Below are 21,323 nucleotides of genomic sequence, written 5' to 3' on the forward strand. Positions count from 1 at the left end.
CTTAGAAAGTGTTTAATTTAAAAATTATTAACATTAAATTCAAATTCTATAATTTTATTTTTTTTAACTTTATTATTTTGAGAGGGCACATGCAAGTGGGGGAGGGGCAGAGAGAGAAAGAGAGGGAGAGCGGAAATTCCAAGCAGGCTCCACACCCAGAGCAAGCCCCCACACAGGCTCAATCCCATGATTCCGGGATCATGACCAAAGCCAAAATCAAGAGTCAGTTGTTTAACTGCCTAAACCACCTAGGTACCCCTCAAATTCCCTAATTTTAACTCAAAATTAAAAATGATCTTTTATGAACATATGTAACATATTGGCATACTAACCAATAAAATTTCTAGCATTAGACATGTGTATGGTTTTTCATCCAGATAATATCTGATTAAGATTTATTTAGATGAAGGGAATAAATGAAACATATTGTATAGAAGTAGATAAAACTAACCTGAAAGATTCTGCATAGTATAAAATTCTCATCAAAGTCTGATTCATCCTTTGTAAATCAGAATTTGCAACAGGAGAAAGTTAGGTGTATTTTACTTGGTTAAAAACTAGACGTTTAGATGTCAAGAGATGAGTTTTTCTCTCTGATTTAGGAATGGGGAATGAGGAGGGAGGAAACACACAGAGGAACATCCCCAGCTTTTTCTCCTCTCCTCTGATTTTCGTTTGTCACACTCTTACATCTATTCTTATGTAAATCTATTCAGTTATAAATTCTAAATTAAATGGTAGTTCTATATGAAAAGTCAACCTCACTGGTTTATGGTATTCTCTGAATGGCATTACATATAAATATGAGCAACTGAGATGAGCCGCAACTGTGGATATAGACAATGAGTACCCCCACTCATCGACACTGCCCAAGAGTAAAATACGCAATCCACTTGAGTCCTGTGATGACCAAACTTTGCCCCTATATTCACAAGGGATAAAATGGTAATTATCAATGTGCCAATAACGATGTTGCTTCAGTATTTCCAATTCTAAGGATACGGAAATGGTAACCACAGAATGTTCAAATACATTCCCCAACAATGTCCAAAAATGAGGACAACAATGCTTATTAAAAATATTGGAGAAATTATTATATAATAACATAATCAGCATTTCTTGGAAGAAAAAGAAATACAAGCCTACTTTCAGTTTCCAGTTTAGGATTTAACTACAATGGTATATAAATGCACATTTATATACACTACTAATGACATTCATTCATCCAACCGTCAATAAACAAAGGCTCCTAACACCATGGTATCATGCTAGTTTGGGAAATATAAAGTTGACAGACCTTCCCTGCAGGGGTTTATCACCTGAGAAAAGAAATCATGCATCCAAATGGTCCTAATGAAACACTTATAATTACCATGAATACAAGCTACAATACTTACAAAATTTTAGAAAATCAAATCCAATAACATGTAAAAGGAAGTACACTGTATTCAAGTGGGGTTTCTCCCCAAAATATAAATAAAGTTGGTTTAACATTTGAAACTGACCAACAAAATATAACATATCAATGAAATTCATCATACCATCTCAATAGACGCAGAAAAAGCATCTGACAAAATTAAACATTCATTCCTAATAAAAACTCAAAGGAAACTAAGAATAGAAGAATAATTCTTTAACCTGAAAAGGGCATCTATGAAAAATCTTGTGAACATCTTGTATAATGGTGAAAGATTGAATGTTCATCTCCCTAAGATCAGGAATAATCAAAGGATAGCCACTCTTACCACTTCTATTCAAAATTGTGTCTGGAGGTTCTAGCTAGCTAGGGCAATGGGGTTATAAGGCAAGAATAAGAAATAAAAGGTCTTCATCTTTAAAGGAAAAATGAAAACCTTCTTCATTTATAGACAACATGGCTTTCTATGCAGAAAATGCCAAAGAATCTTACAAAAACAAATCATCTCTGAGCTGAACAAATTTCAGGATACATATTTAACATTCAAAAAAGAACTGTATTTCTGTATACTAACAAAGAACAACTAGAAATTGAAATTTAAGCCCCAAAATCTTAATATTTACAATGGCACCACAAAACAAAAAGTGCTTAGGAATAGATCTCACAAAACATGTATTTGGAAGACTTTTATGTTAAAAACTATAAAACTCTGATGAAAGAAATTAGAGAAAAACTGGAGATGGAGAGCTATGCCATGTTGAAGGATGGAAAGAGACCATTCTCTCCAATGCTAATCTGTAAAGTCCACATAACCCTAATAAAAATCCCAGCTGGATGTATTTTGTTTTTTTTGGCAGAATCAACAAATAGCTTCTAAAATTTATATATAAAGGGAAAAGAACTAGAACACTCAAAGCATTCTGAAAAAGAACAAAGTTGGAGGACTCAGTAACTGATTTCAAGACTTACTACTATAGAGCTATAGTAATCATGGCAGTGTGGTACTGGCAAAAGGATAGATATACATAAAGTTCAATGGAACAGAATACAGAAGTGAGAATAGACCTAGTCACATGAGGCCAACTGATATTTTACAAAGTTACATGGACAATTCAGTTGAGGATATCTATCTTTTCAATAAAGAGCACTAGGACAATTAGATATCCATATAGAAAGAAAAGAACCCCAACCCATACTTAACACCATATACAAAATTTATTTAAAAATGGACCAGATCTAAATATAAAATCTAAACTATGAAAATTCTGGAAGAAAACATAGAAGTAAATCTTCGTGTTTTCTGCTTGGGCAAAAACTTCTTAGATATGACACTAAAACCACAATACATAAAGAACTGATATATTAGACTTCAACACATTAGGAACTTCTACTCTACAAAAGACTGTTAAGAGAATGTAAACATGCCACAAAATGTGAAAAATATTTGCAAGTCACATATATAATAAACAACCTTTATCCAAAACATACAAAACCCTCAAAACTCAGCAAATGAAGAATAATTCGATTTTTAAAAATGGGGAAAAAAAAGATCTGCAATGGCAAATAAGCACATGGAGAGATGTTCAACAACATTCATCACGAGGGATATTCAGATTAAAGCCCTTGAATGACCAGAGTAAAAAAAAAAAAAAAAAAAAAGAACTAATAATACCAAGTACTGACAAGGACATGAAACAACTGAATTTCTCATACAATACATTGTCTTTAGGAATGCAAACTGGTCCAGCTGCTTTGGGAAACAGTTCACAGTTTCTCATAAAGTTAAACATAAAATTATCATATTGCCCAGCAATCCCAGACCTAGGTATTTCCCAAGTGTAACAAAAACTTATGTCCATACAAAATCGTTTTTGACAATTTTTTAATTCGCAATTGTGCAAAACTGGAAAACTGGGATGGTTAAATTGTTCCACGTCTTGATTCTAGGGGTTACTATGCAACTGTTCGCACAGGTCAAAAATCAAAGAACCTAAAAACTGTGTATTTTACTATAAATACATCATTATTTTTAAAAAAAATTATTGTTTAGAAAATAAACAGGCAAGGCATGAAGAGAAAATATAAAGTATATATCTAACTTGTACTCAGAATATTTAAATAACCCTCTAAGTTAATAATATAAATAATTCCTTTAAAAAAAGGGCAACAGGTAGAAGCAAATACTTCGCAAAATTATACAGATGACAAATGACTGCGTGAAAAGATGCTCATCTTCATGAGTCATCACAGAAATGCACATTACAGTCAAATGAAGTATAACACATTGAGTCGAATTGTTAAAATTGAATAGAAAAACCAACAACTAGTGATGTCAAGGATATGGAACAACAGGACTTTCATACTTGCTTGCGAAGACAAAATGGGACAGCCACTTTGGAAAAGCTTGGCAGTTTCTTATAAAGCCAAAGCTACACTTACTATACATACAACCAATAAATCCATTCCTAACTACTTACTCAAGAGAAATGAAAATAAGTTTACTCAGACTTATACTCGAATGTTCATATAATTTTTAATCAGAAAAACCATAAGCTGTAAACAACCCACCTGTCCACCAATTGCTGAATGACAATAAACAAACTGGTCTAGCTATACAATGAAATACTACTCAGCAATAAAAAGAACCGATGCTCATATAGTAATGAGTACAAACCTAAAGAGCACTATGCCAAGTAAAAGAGCACAGACACAAAAGTCTACATACTGTATGGTTCCATCTACATGGTGCTCTGAAAATAGCAAAAGTCTGTGACATAAATCAGATGAGTGGTTGCTAAAGTCAAAGATGGGGAGAAAAGAATGGACTTCAAAGGAGTATAAGGGGCCTCTCTGGGAGTAATGTAAATGTTGTGTATAAAAAATTGTGGGAGATATTTAACACAATTGTATACATTTGTCAAAACTCATGGAATTTCATATTAAATATTGGGGAATTTTATCATGTTTAAATTGCACCTTTACTATACTTCCATAGGTTTTCTTCATATCTACAGAACAATCAAAAAATATAGACAAGCCAAAAAAATGTTTTTAATTATCTTAAATCCCACTGCCCAGGGACAGTAACCATTATTAGCATTTTGATATACAGCACCCAGGATATTTTTGATCAATTATAGCTTTAGCTTTTGGTCAAAACTAAAATAGGATTCAGATCTTTCACACCATTTTTTCAGTTCCAAAATATATCACAAATATATTTATATTTCAGTAAATACACTGTGTACATTAAAAAAGAAAAATAGCTTTTACTATACTTCTTCTAGTTGTAAGTGAACACCAAGAATTCTTTCTGCATGTCTTTCTATTTCAGCATCTGCAAAACTTGTTTGTATTACCACATAATTTAATTTAACTTAATTTAATTGTTAGGTCTTGGATTCTCTAAGGAATGTATTTTCTAGTTTTTCTAAATAAAATTCAGAGAAATCCTTTATAAAAATAGAACAAAACCCTAACTCTTATGGGATGACAAGACAAAAAAAATAACAGTTAACATTAAATAAACATTAATGAAAGAACTTTGGGGAAGAGAGATGATTATTTGTTGATTTGTTACCATCAACTCTTTGTAAATTTAGGGGAAGATGCTGTACTCACACACAAAAAAGGGCTACTCTATTTAAACAGTTTTTTTTTATTATGAAAGAAAAAAGAAACCCCAGGGTCTAAAATGTAATGAGTGATCCTATTAGTTCCACCAGACTAAAATCATACAGTCTACGTATGTGGTCTATTCAGCCACATCTGTCATGAACCATTTTTACATCACAAAATGCAAAATACTGAGCACTGATTTACTAGAGGAGACCTGGGAAAGAATTCATCATTTGATTTTTCCCCTAAAAAAAAAAAAATACTGGCTCACAGGAAGATAGGTGACAGTTCTTTGCAGAGTATACTCAGAACTTACACATTTTAGAATCAAATCTTAATATGATCTGAGCAGCAAAGAAAAAACCATAATGAAATAGAGGATGAAATAAAATGGAAAAAACAAAATAAATCTCAATCATGACTTTCTTAAAAATCAAATATTTTTCTTGGCTAGGACACACGGATTAATTATTTTAAAAACGATATGTGTAAATGTATAAAAGTGCTCATCACATAGTAAATGCTCAATAAATGGCACTCTGGTTAATTTTAAGTACTTCATGAAACACATTTTTATTATACTGATCTGGTATTATTTCTCATTTCAAAAGCTTTCAGTTACAGTAAAATGGAATTTTTACTTAATATAGAATGTATAGTACAAAAGAGTTTTTAATCATTATTTCTTTGACTTATCTGAAATCTGCATCAGCCATTTTTTGGTAAATTTCTTTACATAGTGTTATTCTACTCATCCAGAAAAAAAGACTTATACTTTCCTTTATAGGAAAAGGTTTGCTATCATTCTAATTTTTTTAATGGCTTAAATTAAGAAATATTAAAGGGTGATTAATAAAAAAACCTCATTACACAATTCTCCTTAGGTAAATTATTGACAATGATTCTAAAATCACTGAAAAAGAAACTGCACACTTGATACATAAACAAACATCCAAATCTTATACACTTGTCAGTCTTTCAATAATGAAGTCTGGGGAAAAATACATTCACAGACACCCAAGTGAATTGGCAACTGTAAGTGACAGAAGCCCTTCTAAATCCTCTGTTTACACTGGGGATTAGTGGGGTAGATTTTGAGTTGCAAACTGAACAGTCCATGGTCAAGGGAACCTGCTCCCTGTCAGCCCGCAGGGCATAAGGACAAAGCCTGGTCCTGGTAGGAAGTGACCCATAAACGTATTCCTACCCAGGATTTATACAAAGCCAGTCTGCCTCACAGAAACTCCATATGACCATTAACTGGCCTGCATGGCCTGCCAGGAGGCCTAATTACAGGTCTACAGAGCCCAATAACAAAAGCTGAAGGGCTTTAGCCTAGGGATGATCTGCTTTATACTGACTTGAGAGAGTCCATATAGAGGACCCCAAAGAAAGAGGTTTAGCTTTAAAACTCTCCCCAGAGACCCAGCATTGTACTCGAGTCTAGAAAGCCCACATGCAACATACTTCAGCTAGGCTTAAACATACCACCCTCTCAAAATTAACATTCAACTACTGTCTGCTTAACATCTGCTCAAACACGGCAAGTTGCTGTGACATTGTTAGATGCTAGCTGATAGCTTTCTTCTTACTAAATATTATTAAGGATAAATAGTCATTCAAATATAAATGTGTAACCAATACAAAAACAAGTAACATATTTTTAAATGCATTTACTTAATAATGCTCTTAAGGAAGTACTACTTTATATCTTTTTGAATTAACACAAAGCCAAAAATCATGTTCATTATAAGTTAAATTAACATTATCAATCTGATTTTATATAAAAGCTACTAAGTTTTCTGTAAAATTTCTGAAATTTGCAGAAATCATATTTGATGAAAAAAGTTTAGCCAATGCTCAAGTCAATTAAACTATTTAAATTTTTATTCATTTGTTTCTGTTTATATAAACTGGTAGGAGGAGAGTGTTTGGCTCAATGTCTCTTCCCTAATTACATCATCACTGTGGTGATGTCATAAAAAACTATCCCTACTCTCTAATGATTTCAGAACCCTCAGTTACATATTAGGTGCTGTTCTAAACACTTTATTACATTAATTAATTTAGTTCTCCTAAAAACTCTAAAGGTACATATTATTCCCATTCCATAAATGAAAAAACTGAAGTTCATCAGGCTTTAACAACTTTCCCATGGATTTATGAGTAAATAACGTAGCTGGGAATGGCACCCATCTGACATGAGAACTTAACCACCGTACTCTACTCTATGGCCTCTGATATCAGTCACTAACGCTTACTGAGTACTTAGCTATGTGCCAGGTGCCGTTCGAAGTGTTTTCACAAATGTTAACTCATTTAAACTCTATAAGTCTATTAGTTATGTGCTATTAATAGCTCCATTTTATAAGTCAGGACACTAAAGAAGACTACAGGGGAAGTGATCCGCCCAAACTCACAAAGTTAGTTAGGGAGGCCACGTATGAATCTAGACTGCCAACATTCTATCCAGCAGAAGCCTACATGGGGAAAAAGAGGTCTGAAAACTACTTTATGAAATAGAAATGAACTTTTTATCACATTTTTTGTTTTAGGTCTTTCCAACAGGAAAATTTTTCTCACAACATATCAGCCTATTTCTCAGAGCCACAGATCAGTGGTCAGAAACATAGAGAGCCAAATGACTGTTGGTTTTAAGTCAGGGTAGCAGAATGGCTGTCTATGCTCCTCGGAAATGGCGCACCATTATGATGGCAATCTCAGAATCACAAATATTTACCGTTAGACTGGACTTCAGAAAAGCACTGAGAGCTCTAAGGGCACTATGAAGAGAAAGGGTCAGGAACAGGCCTCTAGGTACCTAATGGGTAACTAACAGCATAAAGTCTAAATTTAACACGCAGCACAACCATTGGGATGGAATGAGGCACTTATAGCTTACTGCGCAGCATAGCTCCTTGTCCGGACATGGTGTGCATGTGTGCGTAACTCATCTGTGTTTCACAATACTTACCAGCTTCTATCCCAGCAAGGGTAACTGAAACATAAGTCCCTAGTTAGGCTGAAGACCAAAACATTGGGGGTCATACAACACTACCCTGGATTTTTCAAAATTATCAGCAATTTTGCTATTATGAGCACTCTAATAATTATGGAAAATAACATTTTTTTGGGCTCATACTTTAATAATTTTTATTATCAATTAGAAAAAATTCATTTCAGACTCAAAGGCTTGCATGAAGATAGAAATTATTTTATTGTAATGTAACTATAGCACTGTACCTAACAAAATAAAGCATGTATTTGGTAATATTTTCTATCATCCTTCTTTCTGCCCAGCGTAACTTAGGGATGTAAACTATAGATAGAAATAGCTCAAGAGTTAGAAATCACTGGATTTGAGTTCTCGTTCTGTCATTCACTAGCCATATAGTCTTTTCAGATCATTTATACTTTCCAGATATTAGTAAAATGGAGTTAATTAGCTCTCCATGCTGTGATGTGAGTCAAATGATAAAAGATTTATGAACGTGCTTTAAAAACTAGAAAGCAAATCAAAATGGGTTGTAAACATTATTCCAAAAATGAAATATTACAGAGATTTTATGATAAAGGTGATTTACCATTCATGCACTAAAGGAAGTTTCTATTTTTCCTTATATCATTACAGATAGAATTTTGAAGGCTGCTTGTTGTGTCAATGACTCTATTAAAAGTAAAATATTAAAAAGATTTTGGAGGACATGTGTCTTAAAACCATGTAGTAAGTGTCATCGTTTCATATTGATGAAAAATACTTGTTTTGGAAAAAAAACTCTCCTCTAAATTCTTCTTCAGACCTACAAACACATATGGCATAAGAAGATGCTGTGTTTTTGCAGAAAACCCAAATAGTGTTTGTACACTAACATGTCAGACAACAGTGAGAGCAAAAAAGACAAGACTTATCTTCTTTCTCCTGTGATAATCATGTTTCATTATCTTTTCTGTCATGCACCATCTTAAAGTTTAAGATTAAAAAGTCTTATTATTGACCAATATCTTCTACTTTAGAAGCCAGGTAACTTTTTGTATATTTATTTTAAATCCATAGAACTGGTTTAAATGAGCATAGCAGCATTAAAAGGTTTAATGTTCAGTTACTTTCCAATCATTTGTTTCTTCACAGTGACTTGTTCCCCAAAGATGACTAGCTGGGATCATATTTGGCAGAGTACCGCTCACTACAGGCTCTATTAAAACTGTTGGGAAAGACTTACAACTTTTAGATCTGGTTTCTGGCCTTCATCATACTCATTATTTCATTGGGAAAAATAAGTTCAAAACTTATGAAATAATTAAATATTAGTGTCAGCCATATGTGAGTAAATAGCATAAATGGCATGCACAAACAAGGACAGAAAGAATTCAAAAAAGAAGAGGAAGATTACGTGCTAGAATGGTCACAAAACTCATGTGGAAAATTTGAGATTCATTTTGAAGTGCTTAGAGGTGGGAAGAGAAGGGAGGAAGTCATTTCCAGAAGAGAAAAAGTCATGAGCAAGGGTTCGTTGGTAGAAAAGAATGAGCAACTCAAAGAATAATGAGAAGCAGCTCAGGAATGAATTCTAATAGATATAGAAAAATCTGTGGATCCACCATACAGAACCTTGGAACCTTAAACACAGAAGTGTAAAATTGATTTTGTAGGTCAGTGAGGGCCAGTGACTAACTTTGAGCATCACCAAATGGTGGCTGAGAAAGAATCATTCAGCAGTGGGAATCACAAAAAGCAACGTGGGAATAAACATTTGCCAGGCTCCGAGCTAGGCACTTCACATATTATATTTATCTTCTAAAATCCCTATATGGTACTTATTATCCTCCTTTTACCAATGAGTAAATTATGGTACAGAGAAGTCTCCAAAGCTAAATACTTTCAAATAGGTAACTTAAATGTGCAACATGGTTCAGTTGAAACTATAGGGGACTACACTCATATATTGCTGATGAACATGTAACATTGTTCAGACACCGTGTAAAACGTTGGTGGTTTCTCAAAAAGTTATATATATATATTCAGACAAATCCACAGAAACAGAGGGCAGATTGGTGAATGCCAGGAGCGAGGTGTACAGGGAGTGAAGGGAAACTGCTTCATAGGTAAGAGGGTTTACTTTGGAGTGATGAGAATGTTTTGGAAGTAGAGAGAGGTGGTAGTCATGCAGCACTGTAAGTGTATTTAGTGCCACTGAATTGCTCACTTTAAACAATATGATTAATTTTATGTGAGCTTCACCTCAATAAATTACTTTTTTAAAAAACAGAACTATGGCAAACTAGAAGATATACATAAGTGTCATGTTCCATATTTTTTTTAAACCTTCGTTTTGTATAACCAATAAACATCAAACTGCTCAAGGTCAGACCGCTCAAGGTAAGTAGTGTAAGGAGGCTTAGAACTCTTCCACTACTTACTACCATCTCTGGAGAATAGAACTGATGCAAGAGACCATTAAGAAGGTAGGGATTACCTCTGGCTGAAATGTTTGGCATCTAGATTAAGGAGATGGCAGTGGGAAAGACAGTAAAGGGATAAATGAAAATGTTCCAAAATAAGATCATTCATTTTAGGTGAATGATCAAAGGTAAAATTTTCGAAGTTTTGTATGTTAATAAATGAAAGAATGGTGAAAGCATTTTTTTAAAAAGAAAAGGAAGAAAGCATGGTGCCAAGGGTTAATAAGAATGACTCATTATCATAGGGTAAGCCATTAGCTGAGGTTACACTGTAAAGATAAAGTCAGTATTACAAACTTATACAATTCTGCAATCTTCTTTGTCCTACTGTCATTTGAAAATGACAAAAAAAGAGCAGTCTTAGATATATATAACCTTAACTTCACATCATCCCTGAATTAAAAGATAAACAAGAGACACAAAGGATGGTTTCAGTTGCAATTTAGTAACAAACGTGAAAAAAGATTCTATCTAAATCTGAATATTTAGCATAACAAAGTACAAATATATAACTTAATGTATAAAAATATGGTCATAACAAATACAATAAAATCTGTGACTTCAAATTCATGTTTGGTATAAATTTTTTAAAACTTTTTATGTTTTTTATTTATTTTTGAGAGACACAGAGAGACAGCACGAGCAGGGGAGGGGCGGAGAGAGAAAGGGAGATACAGAATCTGAAGCAGGCTCTAGGCTCTGAGCTAGCTGTCAGCACACAGCCCGATGCAGGGCTCGAACCCACGAACTATGAGATCATGACCTGAGCCAAAGCTGGACGTTTAACTGACTGAGCCACCCAGGCGCCCCTTAAAATTTTTTTTAATGTTTGTATATTTTTTGAAAGACAGAGCTGAGCAGGGGAGGGGTATATAGAGAGAATCCAAACCAGGCTCCCGGCTTGGAGCTGTCAGCACAGAGCCTGACGCGGGGCTCAAACCCATGAATTGTGAGATCACGACCTGGACTGAAGTTGGGACATTTAACCGACTGAGCCACCCAGGCATCCTTAAATGACTTTTAAAGTACAGTAATATGGAGAGGTATAGAGACTCATGGTCAAAATATTTGTCAGTTTTTATCCCTTTATTATGTTAGTTCTAGTAGTGATTCATGAAGCAAGTATAACATGCACACCGGTGTTCCCCAATCGTTAGGCTGTAGACACTCTGGGTAGAAACTAATGTAAGAAATCCCTGAATCAATATGCACATATGTATTTTCTCAATCAATGAATACTAAAAATACAACTACTATCATTTGGTAATCTGAAATTACTTTTATTGTTAAAATAGAATTCCCATATTCCAATTGGAAATTATAAACTCTTTACAGATCTTTAAAAAGTAAGTAATTTTAAGAAATATGTACTACTTTGGTGATATTATTCTAGCCTTACCTCATGCTTAATCTTGACAACTTATTTAAATATGTTACATATATTTTGAGCACATTAAGATTCAAAGTAATATCAGTACTTAGAAAAGATAACATTAATCTTTTACCTTTTTTAAAAAGGTAAATACTTAATGTCTATATGAATCTGAGAATTATATATAAAATCAAAGCTACAGCATTACTGTATCATTGAAAAATAAAACATACAGTATTTTAAGATTAGATGGTGTCCAGAACAATTCAATGAGTTAGTCCAATGGAATAGGAGAAATTACTAAATTATACTTACCTTGTTTCCTTTACAATAATGAAAACCTTGATCTAAAACTCCCACTTTATACAAAAGTTAAATCAAAACAGATCACAGTCTTAAATGTAAAAGTATAAAACTTTCAGAAGAAAACACAGGAGGATGTTTTGTGATATGGGGTTAGGGAAAGAATTCTTAAACATGCCATCAAAAGCACAGTCCACAGAAGACAAAAATAAATAAATTGAACTGTATCAAAATTGAAACTAAAATTGAAGTCAATTTTATAAGTAAAAAGATAAAGAATGACCTTTTAGCATTACACTGTAGCAGTGGAGACATCACATAAAATAACATATAGCTTAGATTTCATAAGTTTGTGAGGACATATGAAAATAGGCGCTTTTCTCTTTGACCCACCTGTAAGCATGTCAGCATTTATTTAGTACGTCTTCATTTAAATAAAGTTAACCATGAGCACTTACCAGCTGCTTCCAGAACCAGCTGTAGTCTGGCTTTGGCTTGTTCGGCTGGTGGCTAAAAATCAACCATAAAAGACATTTGCCAGTCAGTTTTAATATATGGAGCTTTAAATTAATGTATTACTATGCAAATATCAGAAAATTTAGAAGACTTTATCATAACAGATATTAATATCCATCCAACATCTTAATAAAACTCCATCACAGCAGCTCTACCAATCTATTCTCTCATAGCAATAACTGAATCACAGTTTTCATTAATATGATGCAAGAATGAATTTCTTTCATTTTCTTTTTTTTACTAGGTTTTGTTTACTACGAAAGATCAATCAGCAATACCCTAAATCAACACCAACCAGCAATAACCTAAATAACTGCAATTGACTAATGAGGCAAAACCCACATTGTTAATATATTTAACAACGTATTATCAAGTCCTGTGTTTTTTGCATATGGAAACATGCAAAGTGACCTACTGGAATTTAAGTAGTAACTTGAATTCCAATATTTCAGGCAAGTCATATCCAAAAGCCAAATTTTTTCTGCTTTCCTATTGGGGCAACTGTGATGATGCTGGGGCACGATGTGATTTATAAGCTTTGGATTCCTACTAAATGTCCTCAAGTGGTTTTCTCAATGGACTTTGATTCATTACAGTTGATAATGTTGAAACTAAACTTACTTTCCTATCAGTGACCTTATTTTGAGATTTTCAGATTAATATGCTGATGGTATCTAAGATAACATGGATTGTAGCAAGGTTATGTATGGATTTTCATGAAGGACTTGTTAAAACCTTTTTTTTTAAGTTGATTTATTTATTTTGAGAGAGGAAGAGAGAGAGGATGAGCAGGGGAGGGGCGGAGAGAGAATCACAAGCAGGCTCTGTGCTGTCAGCATGGAGCACAATGCGTGAATCCACAAACCGCAAGATCATGACCTGAGATGAATCAAGAGTCAGATGCTGAACCAAACGAACCACTTAGGTGCTCCCTAAAAACTTTTTAACACTTAAGACTATACTTCACCATATATTTATAAAGATGTCAGCAAGTGCCTATAAATAGCCTCATGTATATATGATACCATCATTTGAGAATTAATGATGATGGCCGTTAGTGACCTCTGCCATCTACTTAACACACATAGTAGTAATGTGACACCGTGCAATATAACATAACTAGAATGGCATGAAGGAAAGGATTTTCTGACTAGCAGTTCCCAAGCTAGCTAAGAATTATGAAACATACATTTCAGAGTGTCCTAGGAAGCAGTGTCCTTTGATAGAAAAATGTTAGACACTTTATGGTTAAGATATTTCATGGGAAAGTTTCATGTATTTCACAAGGAAAGATCATTTTTAACAATTAAGAAATATTTAAGACAGAAAATATGCAGAAAGATAAATACCACATCCAAGAAAAAAATTAATATTGTTAAAGTCTCCTACCCTACAAAATCCCCCTTCATGGCCTCCCTCCTCCATTTCTAACCTCTGTCTTGAAAGTATGGTGATTACCATTCCTAAAGAAAGATGATTGATGTTTCTGATAAAAACACCTGTTAAGACACATTTATATTTTCATTAATTCCTCTAACATCTATAATACAGGATTCATACTTAAAGATAAAGAAAACCAGTTTAGTAACTTGCTTCTAATAGTAAATGACAGATTGAAATTAAGACCTTCTGATTCCAAATTTCAGGCTCCTTCTAACTAAATCACTAGGACAGTCATGAAGTCAAAGCAATTAATTCCATAGATGTAAAAGCATAAGGATGAGTTTTTAATTCTGTTCAGAAGAAAAATCTGTCCAAAATAATACACTTGTCCCTGCAGATGGAATATGAGGACATTCTAAATACACTGACTAATCAAATGTAACGTATAAATTTTATTTGTGAAATACAGGGATCAACTTCTACTATGGGGAGAAATACATTGTTGGATTCACCAGACTTTTGAAATTTGTATTTTGTATTTTTACTCATAAATATTAAATATTAGGTACCATCATACTAACTGGCTTAGAATGAAACACCTTTAAGGGCTTAGGTTCCAAAATTTCTAATGCTTTAGTTATTTTAGAGGATATGAGACTTCAAGGATTAGTATGAATTCCATGTAAAATTGGTAAATGGTACTGATTTTATTCAGAATGAGATATTAATAATAAGAAATACTATAGCCCCAAATAGAAATGCATGTGATATAGCAATTTTGCAAAAGAAGAATTGTACAAATGAGGGCATAATTAAGAACATAAGGGGCACCTGGGTGGCTCAGTCAGTTAAGCCTCCGACTTCGTCTCAGGTCAGATCTCATGTTCGTGGGTTCGAGCCCCGCGTCGGGCTCTGTGCTGACCGCTAGCTCAGAGCCTGGAGCCTGCTTCCAGTTCTGTGTCTCCTTCTCTCTCTGCCCCTCCCCCTCTCAAGCTCTGTCTCTCTCTTATCAAAAATAAAAAAAAACATTAAAAAAATTTAAAAAAAAGAACATAAAGTCACAATTACATTGTGTGAAGCAAACTTTTGGATAAAAAATTGTATTCCATTAAAAATAATATTCCTCACATCAAATTTAGTAGTGCATAATTAGATAAATAAATATTATCAAAATTGAATCGTAGAGAATATAACTGTTATTCCCTCAAAAATTTTTAAGACTAACATTAACAGAACAGTAAGAACAGTATGAACTTATACTAAAAATTTCTAAAGGTGTATTAAAATTAAAACCTTATTATGTTATATAATTATTTGGTATATCCAAAAAAATAAATTAGTAGGTGTTGTACCATAATTTTAACTTACTTAAAGAAAACTGTACTTCTGCTAGAAATTCTTATATAAAGCTTAAAATTTCTAAATTAGTAGTGGTCTTTTGGGGTGCCTAGATGGCTCAGTTGGTTGAGTGTCCAACTCCGGCGCACAGCACATCAGTTCAAGTCCCACATGGGCCCACTGCTGTCAGTGTGGAGCCTGCTTCAAATCCTTGTTCCACCCCCCACCCCATGCTCTCTCTTTCAAAAATAAACAAAAACACTTAAAAGGGGGGGGGAGGGTGTCTTTTGGTGGTGAAGAGATTGGTAGTCTTTCTGTTGCTATGAATCCTCCAGGAATACTCTGCTCCCTTTCCTCCCCTTGATAGCCAAGTATTTTACTTAACTCCATTTAGGTAAAACTCCTAGTTTTATAAAAGACTACCTTCTTAAGATGAAACAAATGTTCCTGAAACTAAAAGATGAGTCAGTCACTTGATGGCTGTGGAGGTGACTATCTTCAATGTCTAGACTTTTTCCCTTGACTCTGGATTTACTCTTATTTAGTCTAATCTCCTGAGTTCCTTAAAGACACCATGTCTAGAATCTCAAAACAGTACCAAAGCTAACATTCAAAACCAGTGCAATCCTTTAAGCCATGATTATATATATATAAACAAGAAGCAAAGAAGCTAGCCTATCCTTATGTACACCAGTTTATACACTTATACTATTTAAATTCTTTGTTCACCCTTCACATTTCCATTCATATTCAGCTCCCGGAACCCCTGGCCACCACTGTGGAAATTCTGGGGGCTGATGAAACAAGAGCCATTCCAGCTATTGTTTATACATATATGCATGTGCACGCATACACACACAAATTACATATATGTAAGATCAGGTGAGCAAAAAGTCTGAAAGAAAGACTGGCTGAACTAAGAGAAAACTCAAACTCAGAAAATAAACTAGCAATGTTACCCAAAATCAAAATTAAGGCTAGATTATACAGTTTTCAGATATCTCTCTCAATTTTAAATAATCATATGCTCTTTTTATACAAAAAATATACAGAGAGAGAATTCTGGAAAGATGGTAAATAGATGTTTAACTCTTTAAGAAATTACCAAACTGCGGGGTGCCTGGGTGGCTCAGTCGGTGAGTGTCTGACATCGGCTCAGGTCATGATATTGTGGTCCATGGGTTCAAGCCCCACGTCAGACTCTATGCTGACAGCTCAGAGCCTAGAGCCTGCTTCAGTTTCTGTGTTCCATCTCTCTCTGCCTCCTACCCCCACCCTGGCTTGTGTTCTGTCTCTGTCTCAAAAATAAATAAACATTAAAAAAAATTAAAAGAAAAAAATTACCAAACTGTTTCCAAAGCGATTTTATATTCCCACAACCAGAGTTCTAGCTGCTCTACATCCCAGACATGACCTAGTACAGTCAGCTTTTTTAATTTCAAAATTCTAATAGTGGTTTTAAGCTCATTGTGGTTTTCATCTATGTTTCCATAGTGATTAATGGTGTTGAACATCTTTTCATGTATTCATTATCCTTTTTTTCCTTGGAAAAATGGGTGTTTGACTTTTTTGCCAATGTTCCATTGGATTATTTTCTTATTATTGAATTTTCAGAGTTCTTAAATAAAAGTAATTTTTCATATATGAGCCTTACATATCATTTATACATACATGCGTGCGCACACACACACTACATAACATATTTATGTTTATTTTCTGAACAAAGCCCCCACCTTTATTGAGTGGCTTATTTTTTCATCTTAAGAGTATCTTTCAAAGAAGCAGAAGTTCTTAATTTTCATGAAGTCCCACTCATTAATTTCTTCTTTTATGAATCATGTTTTTGTGGCGTTATATCTATGAAATCTTATACCTAGAAGTTTTACAGTTAACTTATTTTCTATATAGTGCAACACTGAAAAACCTTAAAACATTTTTTTTGATCTATCATTGTGCAATTGTTTCAGCACCATTTGTGGAAAAGACTGTCATTTTCCATGCAATCATCTTTGTACCTCTGTTAAAAATCAATTGGATATATATATACATATACATATATATATGTATATTTCTCTCTACTTTTAGACTCTCTATTCTGTCCCACTGATCTGTCAGTCTTAATACCAACACCACCCTGTGGTATTACTATAGTTTTACATTAGTTCTTGAAATCAGGTAGAATAAATTCTCCAATGTTTTTCTTCATTTTCAAAGTAGTTTTGGCTCTTCTAGCTCTTTTGCATCCCCCATTTTAGAATGAGCTTATCAATTTGTACCCCCCCCATACCTCTAAAAAAAGCCTCCTAGGATTTTGTATCAGATTGCATTGAATCTACATGTCAATTTGGAAGAAAGGACATCTTACTTAACAGTACATCTTACTTAACAATACTATGTTTTAGTCTGGTATATTGTTTTCTATCATTTTTGCCTCTTGGCTTTATACCTGAAATGTGTGCGTGTATTTAATAGGCAGCATATAGTTGGATCTTGCTTTTTTGTGCAATCTGAAAAACTCTGCCTTTTAACTGGCATGTTTAGACCAATTTACACTTAATGTAATTATTAATCTACCACATGCTATTTGTGTCCTGTTGGTCTCATCTGTCCTTTGCTTCTTTGTTCTTCTTTTTATGCCTTCTCTTAGAGCATTTTTATAATTCTATTTCATATTATTTATTGGCTTATCAGCTATAACTTTTTGTATTATTTTGGTTGCTACTTTAGAGTTTACAATACACATCTTTAATTTATCACCCTCTATCTTCATTATATTACTTCATATATACTATAAAAGCCTTATAATAAGACACTCTCATTTTTCCCCTTCTAGCCTCTGTATTATTAATTAGTGTCATTGCTGTCATATATTGTCATAAACTCCATAATGCACCATGCTGTTTATGCTTTAAAACTTATCTTTATTTTATTTATTTTTGAGAGACAGAGAGAGACTGAGCACGAATGGGGAAGGGGCAGAGAGAGGAGGAGACACAGAATCCAAAGCAGGGTCTAGGCTCTGAGAAAGCTGTCAGCACAGAGCCCGGCGCGGGGCTTGAACCCTTAAATGGTGAGACCATGACCCAAACCAAAGTCAGACACTCAACTGATTGAGCCACCCAGGAACCCCTAAAACATATCTTTTAAAAAGTTAAATTTATTCATGTAATCACCATTTCCAGTACTCTCTTTTCTGTCAACCCAGTATCTGAAAATATTTCCTTTGCCATTTCTTGTAGTATAGGATTTTTGATAATAAATTCTTTCCAGTTTTGTGTGTCTTTAAAAAATAATCTTCATCTTGGCCTTCACATGTGAAAGATACTCTACTAGGAAGAATTCTAGGTTTATAAAATTTTTCTACCATTTTTTAAAAATTGTTCCTTTACTGTCTTGTACTGTGCATTGTCTCTCATGAGAAATCTGCATTCATACCTATCCCTGTTCCTCATACATAATGAGCATTTTTTGTCTCTTACATGATAACAATTAGTATTTATTTTACTGTCATTATTTTTAGCTGTCATTAATTCTTCCCCATAATTAAGACATTTTTCATACTTGATCAGGAGCACCTTTAATTATGAAGTTCTCCACACTGGTTTTTCGGAAGAGACACTATTCCCCACTTTGTGTAGTGGTGGGCAATTTCCTCTAATCATTTCAAATCGTTCTTTTCCAAGCCTTGGATGGCTTCCTCACATGCACGTACTAAAGAATACTGGAAGGAAACCCTCTGCAGATACTCTGGAGCCCGCTCCTCTCTGCTAAGCTACCCTGTCATTTCTGGGGCTTTGGCATCCCTGGTATCACAGCTCCATCCTCTCAGTACTAGACTACCAGGCTCTGCCTGAGTCTTTCCTCCCTGTGGTGTGACCCTTTCTAGGCCTTAAGCTGAAGCAATGGAAGGGTTCACCTCATATTTTCCCCACCTCTTAAAATCTCTCTCCTTCATGTCTAATGACAATTGTTTTCTCAAATAATTTGTTCAGTTTTTTAGGGGTTTCAGGTGGGAGGTAAATCTGATCCATGTTACTTCACCTTCACTGGAAGAGAAAGCCTATGATTTCTTTTAATACTGATACAACCTCGTGAGGTAAAGTTACATTCTAATGAATGCAAATAAAAATGTATTATATATACAGATAAATCTGTAAATTCCCTTTCTCTGGACAACATCTATATCCTTTTCTGGGCTAATCTGTTCTTTCAAAGCTCAGCTAAAGAGGCATCATCTCTTCATCAGCTGAAACCTCATCAGTTTCAGCTTATTTTTTTCCTAACCCCTTTCATGATGGTTACAACTCTACGCTCTATGCTCCTGTAAGCCTAGAAACACACGTATCAGCAAATTTTCAGTATAATTACTGACTTTTTTGTCTAGCTTTCCTTCTTTGAAGGCTATCTATCAACTTCTTGAAAAAAATAACATCCTGTATCATTAGCACTTAGGATAGTGCCTGGAATATACTCAGTGCTAAGTACATACTTGAAACACACTTCCTTGTAAATTTAAAAATCCTCATAAATGTATACAAACTAATTTGGAAGTATTAATTTCCTTGAATTCTATCGATCAGGAAGTATTTACCTAATTCAAGTCACTGAATGTGTGAGAGAATGATAACAGTGTTAGGGAAATTATAATAAATAGTAATAGTGAAACATGAAATCTGCATATAATACATTTTTAACAAACCCATTTGATAATAAAATGGCAATTCTTTTATTTTTAAGTTTATTTATTTATTTATTACTTTTTAAAGAGAGACTGAGAGAGCGAGCAGGGGAGAGGCAGAGAGAGAGACATAGAGAATTCCAAGCAGGCTCCAAGCTGTCAGCGAGGAGCCCAAGATGGGGCTTGAACTCAAGAACTGTGAGATCATGACCTGAGCTGAAACCAAGAGTCTGATGCTTAACTGACTGAACCACACACATGCCCCCGGAATGGCACTTTATAAAGTGATCATATGTGCTCCAGATATATAAGTGACACTTCCATGTGCCATAGTCTTCCCAGTCAAGATGACAGACATTCCTGAGAAAGCATAAGCTACCTGAAAAAAACATATTTTTTTGAAAAAATATAATAGCTATTATTTATTGTAAGCTTTTAACATTCCAGACCCTGTGTTAGGTACTTTACATATATCTTATTTAACCAAATTCTCATAACCATCCAGACAAGGTAGGCACTTTTAATGCTATTTTTTAGATGGAGAATAATTAATACCCAAGTCACAAAGATGGTAAGGTGGGAGATCTTGAACTTTAACCCAGATTACAAAATTTTTTTTCTTACCAACATGATACTGCCTCTCAGCTTGGGATCCATTTCTTTATTAACAACCTTTTATGGGGGGAAAAGAAGATAAATCTAACCATTTTTAATTGCCAGGAACAATTGTGCAAAGTTAAAACTAAATTTTCTTTAGTCTTTCAGGTGTTATCATTAATCATCTGAAAGGTCATGAAAGCCATAAAAAGCTCATTTTAATCAAGCTTTTCCAGATGAGTAACTTTTAAAATATTAAACACATTCACGGTATAGGTACTGTGCTGTTTCCTTTAAAGTAAATGCAATCTCACTATGACAGAGACACATATCAACAGCTTATCATATTTCTGGCTACATTTCATTTTAACAGTTACTATAATTCTATCTCTTAGGATCAAGGTCTAAGCTAGAAATATTACAAGTAGCTCAAAAGTAGATTTATCTTGCCTCTAGAACTTAGCATCAAGTTGGTTTAAACCAAGAGTCAAAAAGAAATGAAAAGAATTAAACCAACAACACGTCCATTCTCAATAGCAAATTCATCTTAGAGCTTTATCAAAAATTTTCTCTAAACAGCTTCAAGGTTTGCAAAAAGTTATTCAACAGTTATTTTCTTTATTAAAAATGTGAGAAAGGTG

General features: G+C 34.0%; 1 protein-coding gene across 1 annotated transcript in view; it reads right to left on the bottom strand.

Moving 5' to 3' along the window:
* RSRC1 (arginine and serine rich coiled-coil 1) overlaps positions 1-21,323 on the bottom strand; it is a 395,751-nt gene that overhangs the window by 157,043 nt on the left and 217,385 nt on the right. The window contains exon 6 of the mRNA XM_029939988.1: positions 12,629-12,680. Coding sequence (XP_029795848.1) covers positions 12,629-12,680 — 52 coding nt within the window. The remainder of the gene's footprint in view (positions 1-12,628; positions 12,681-21,323) is intronic.

The sequence above is a fragment of the Suricata suricatta genome, chromosome 5, assembly GCF_006229205.1.
Source record: "Suricata suricatta isolate VVHF042 chromosome 5, meerkat_22Aug2017_6uvM2_HiC, whole genome shotgun sequence".
In the NCBI taxonomy this organism is placed as follows: domain Eukaryota; kingdom Metazoa; phylum Chordata; class Mammalia; order Carnivora; family Herpestidae; genus Suricata; species Suricata suricatta.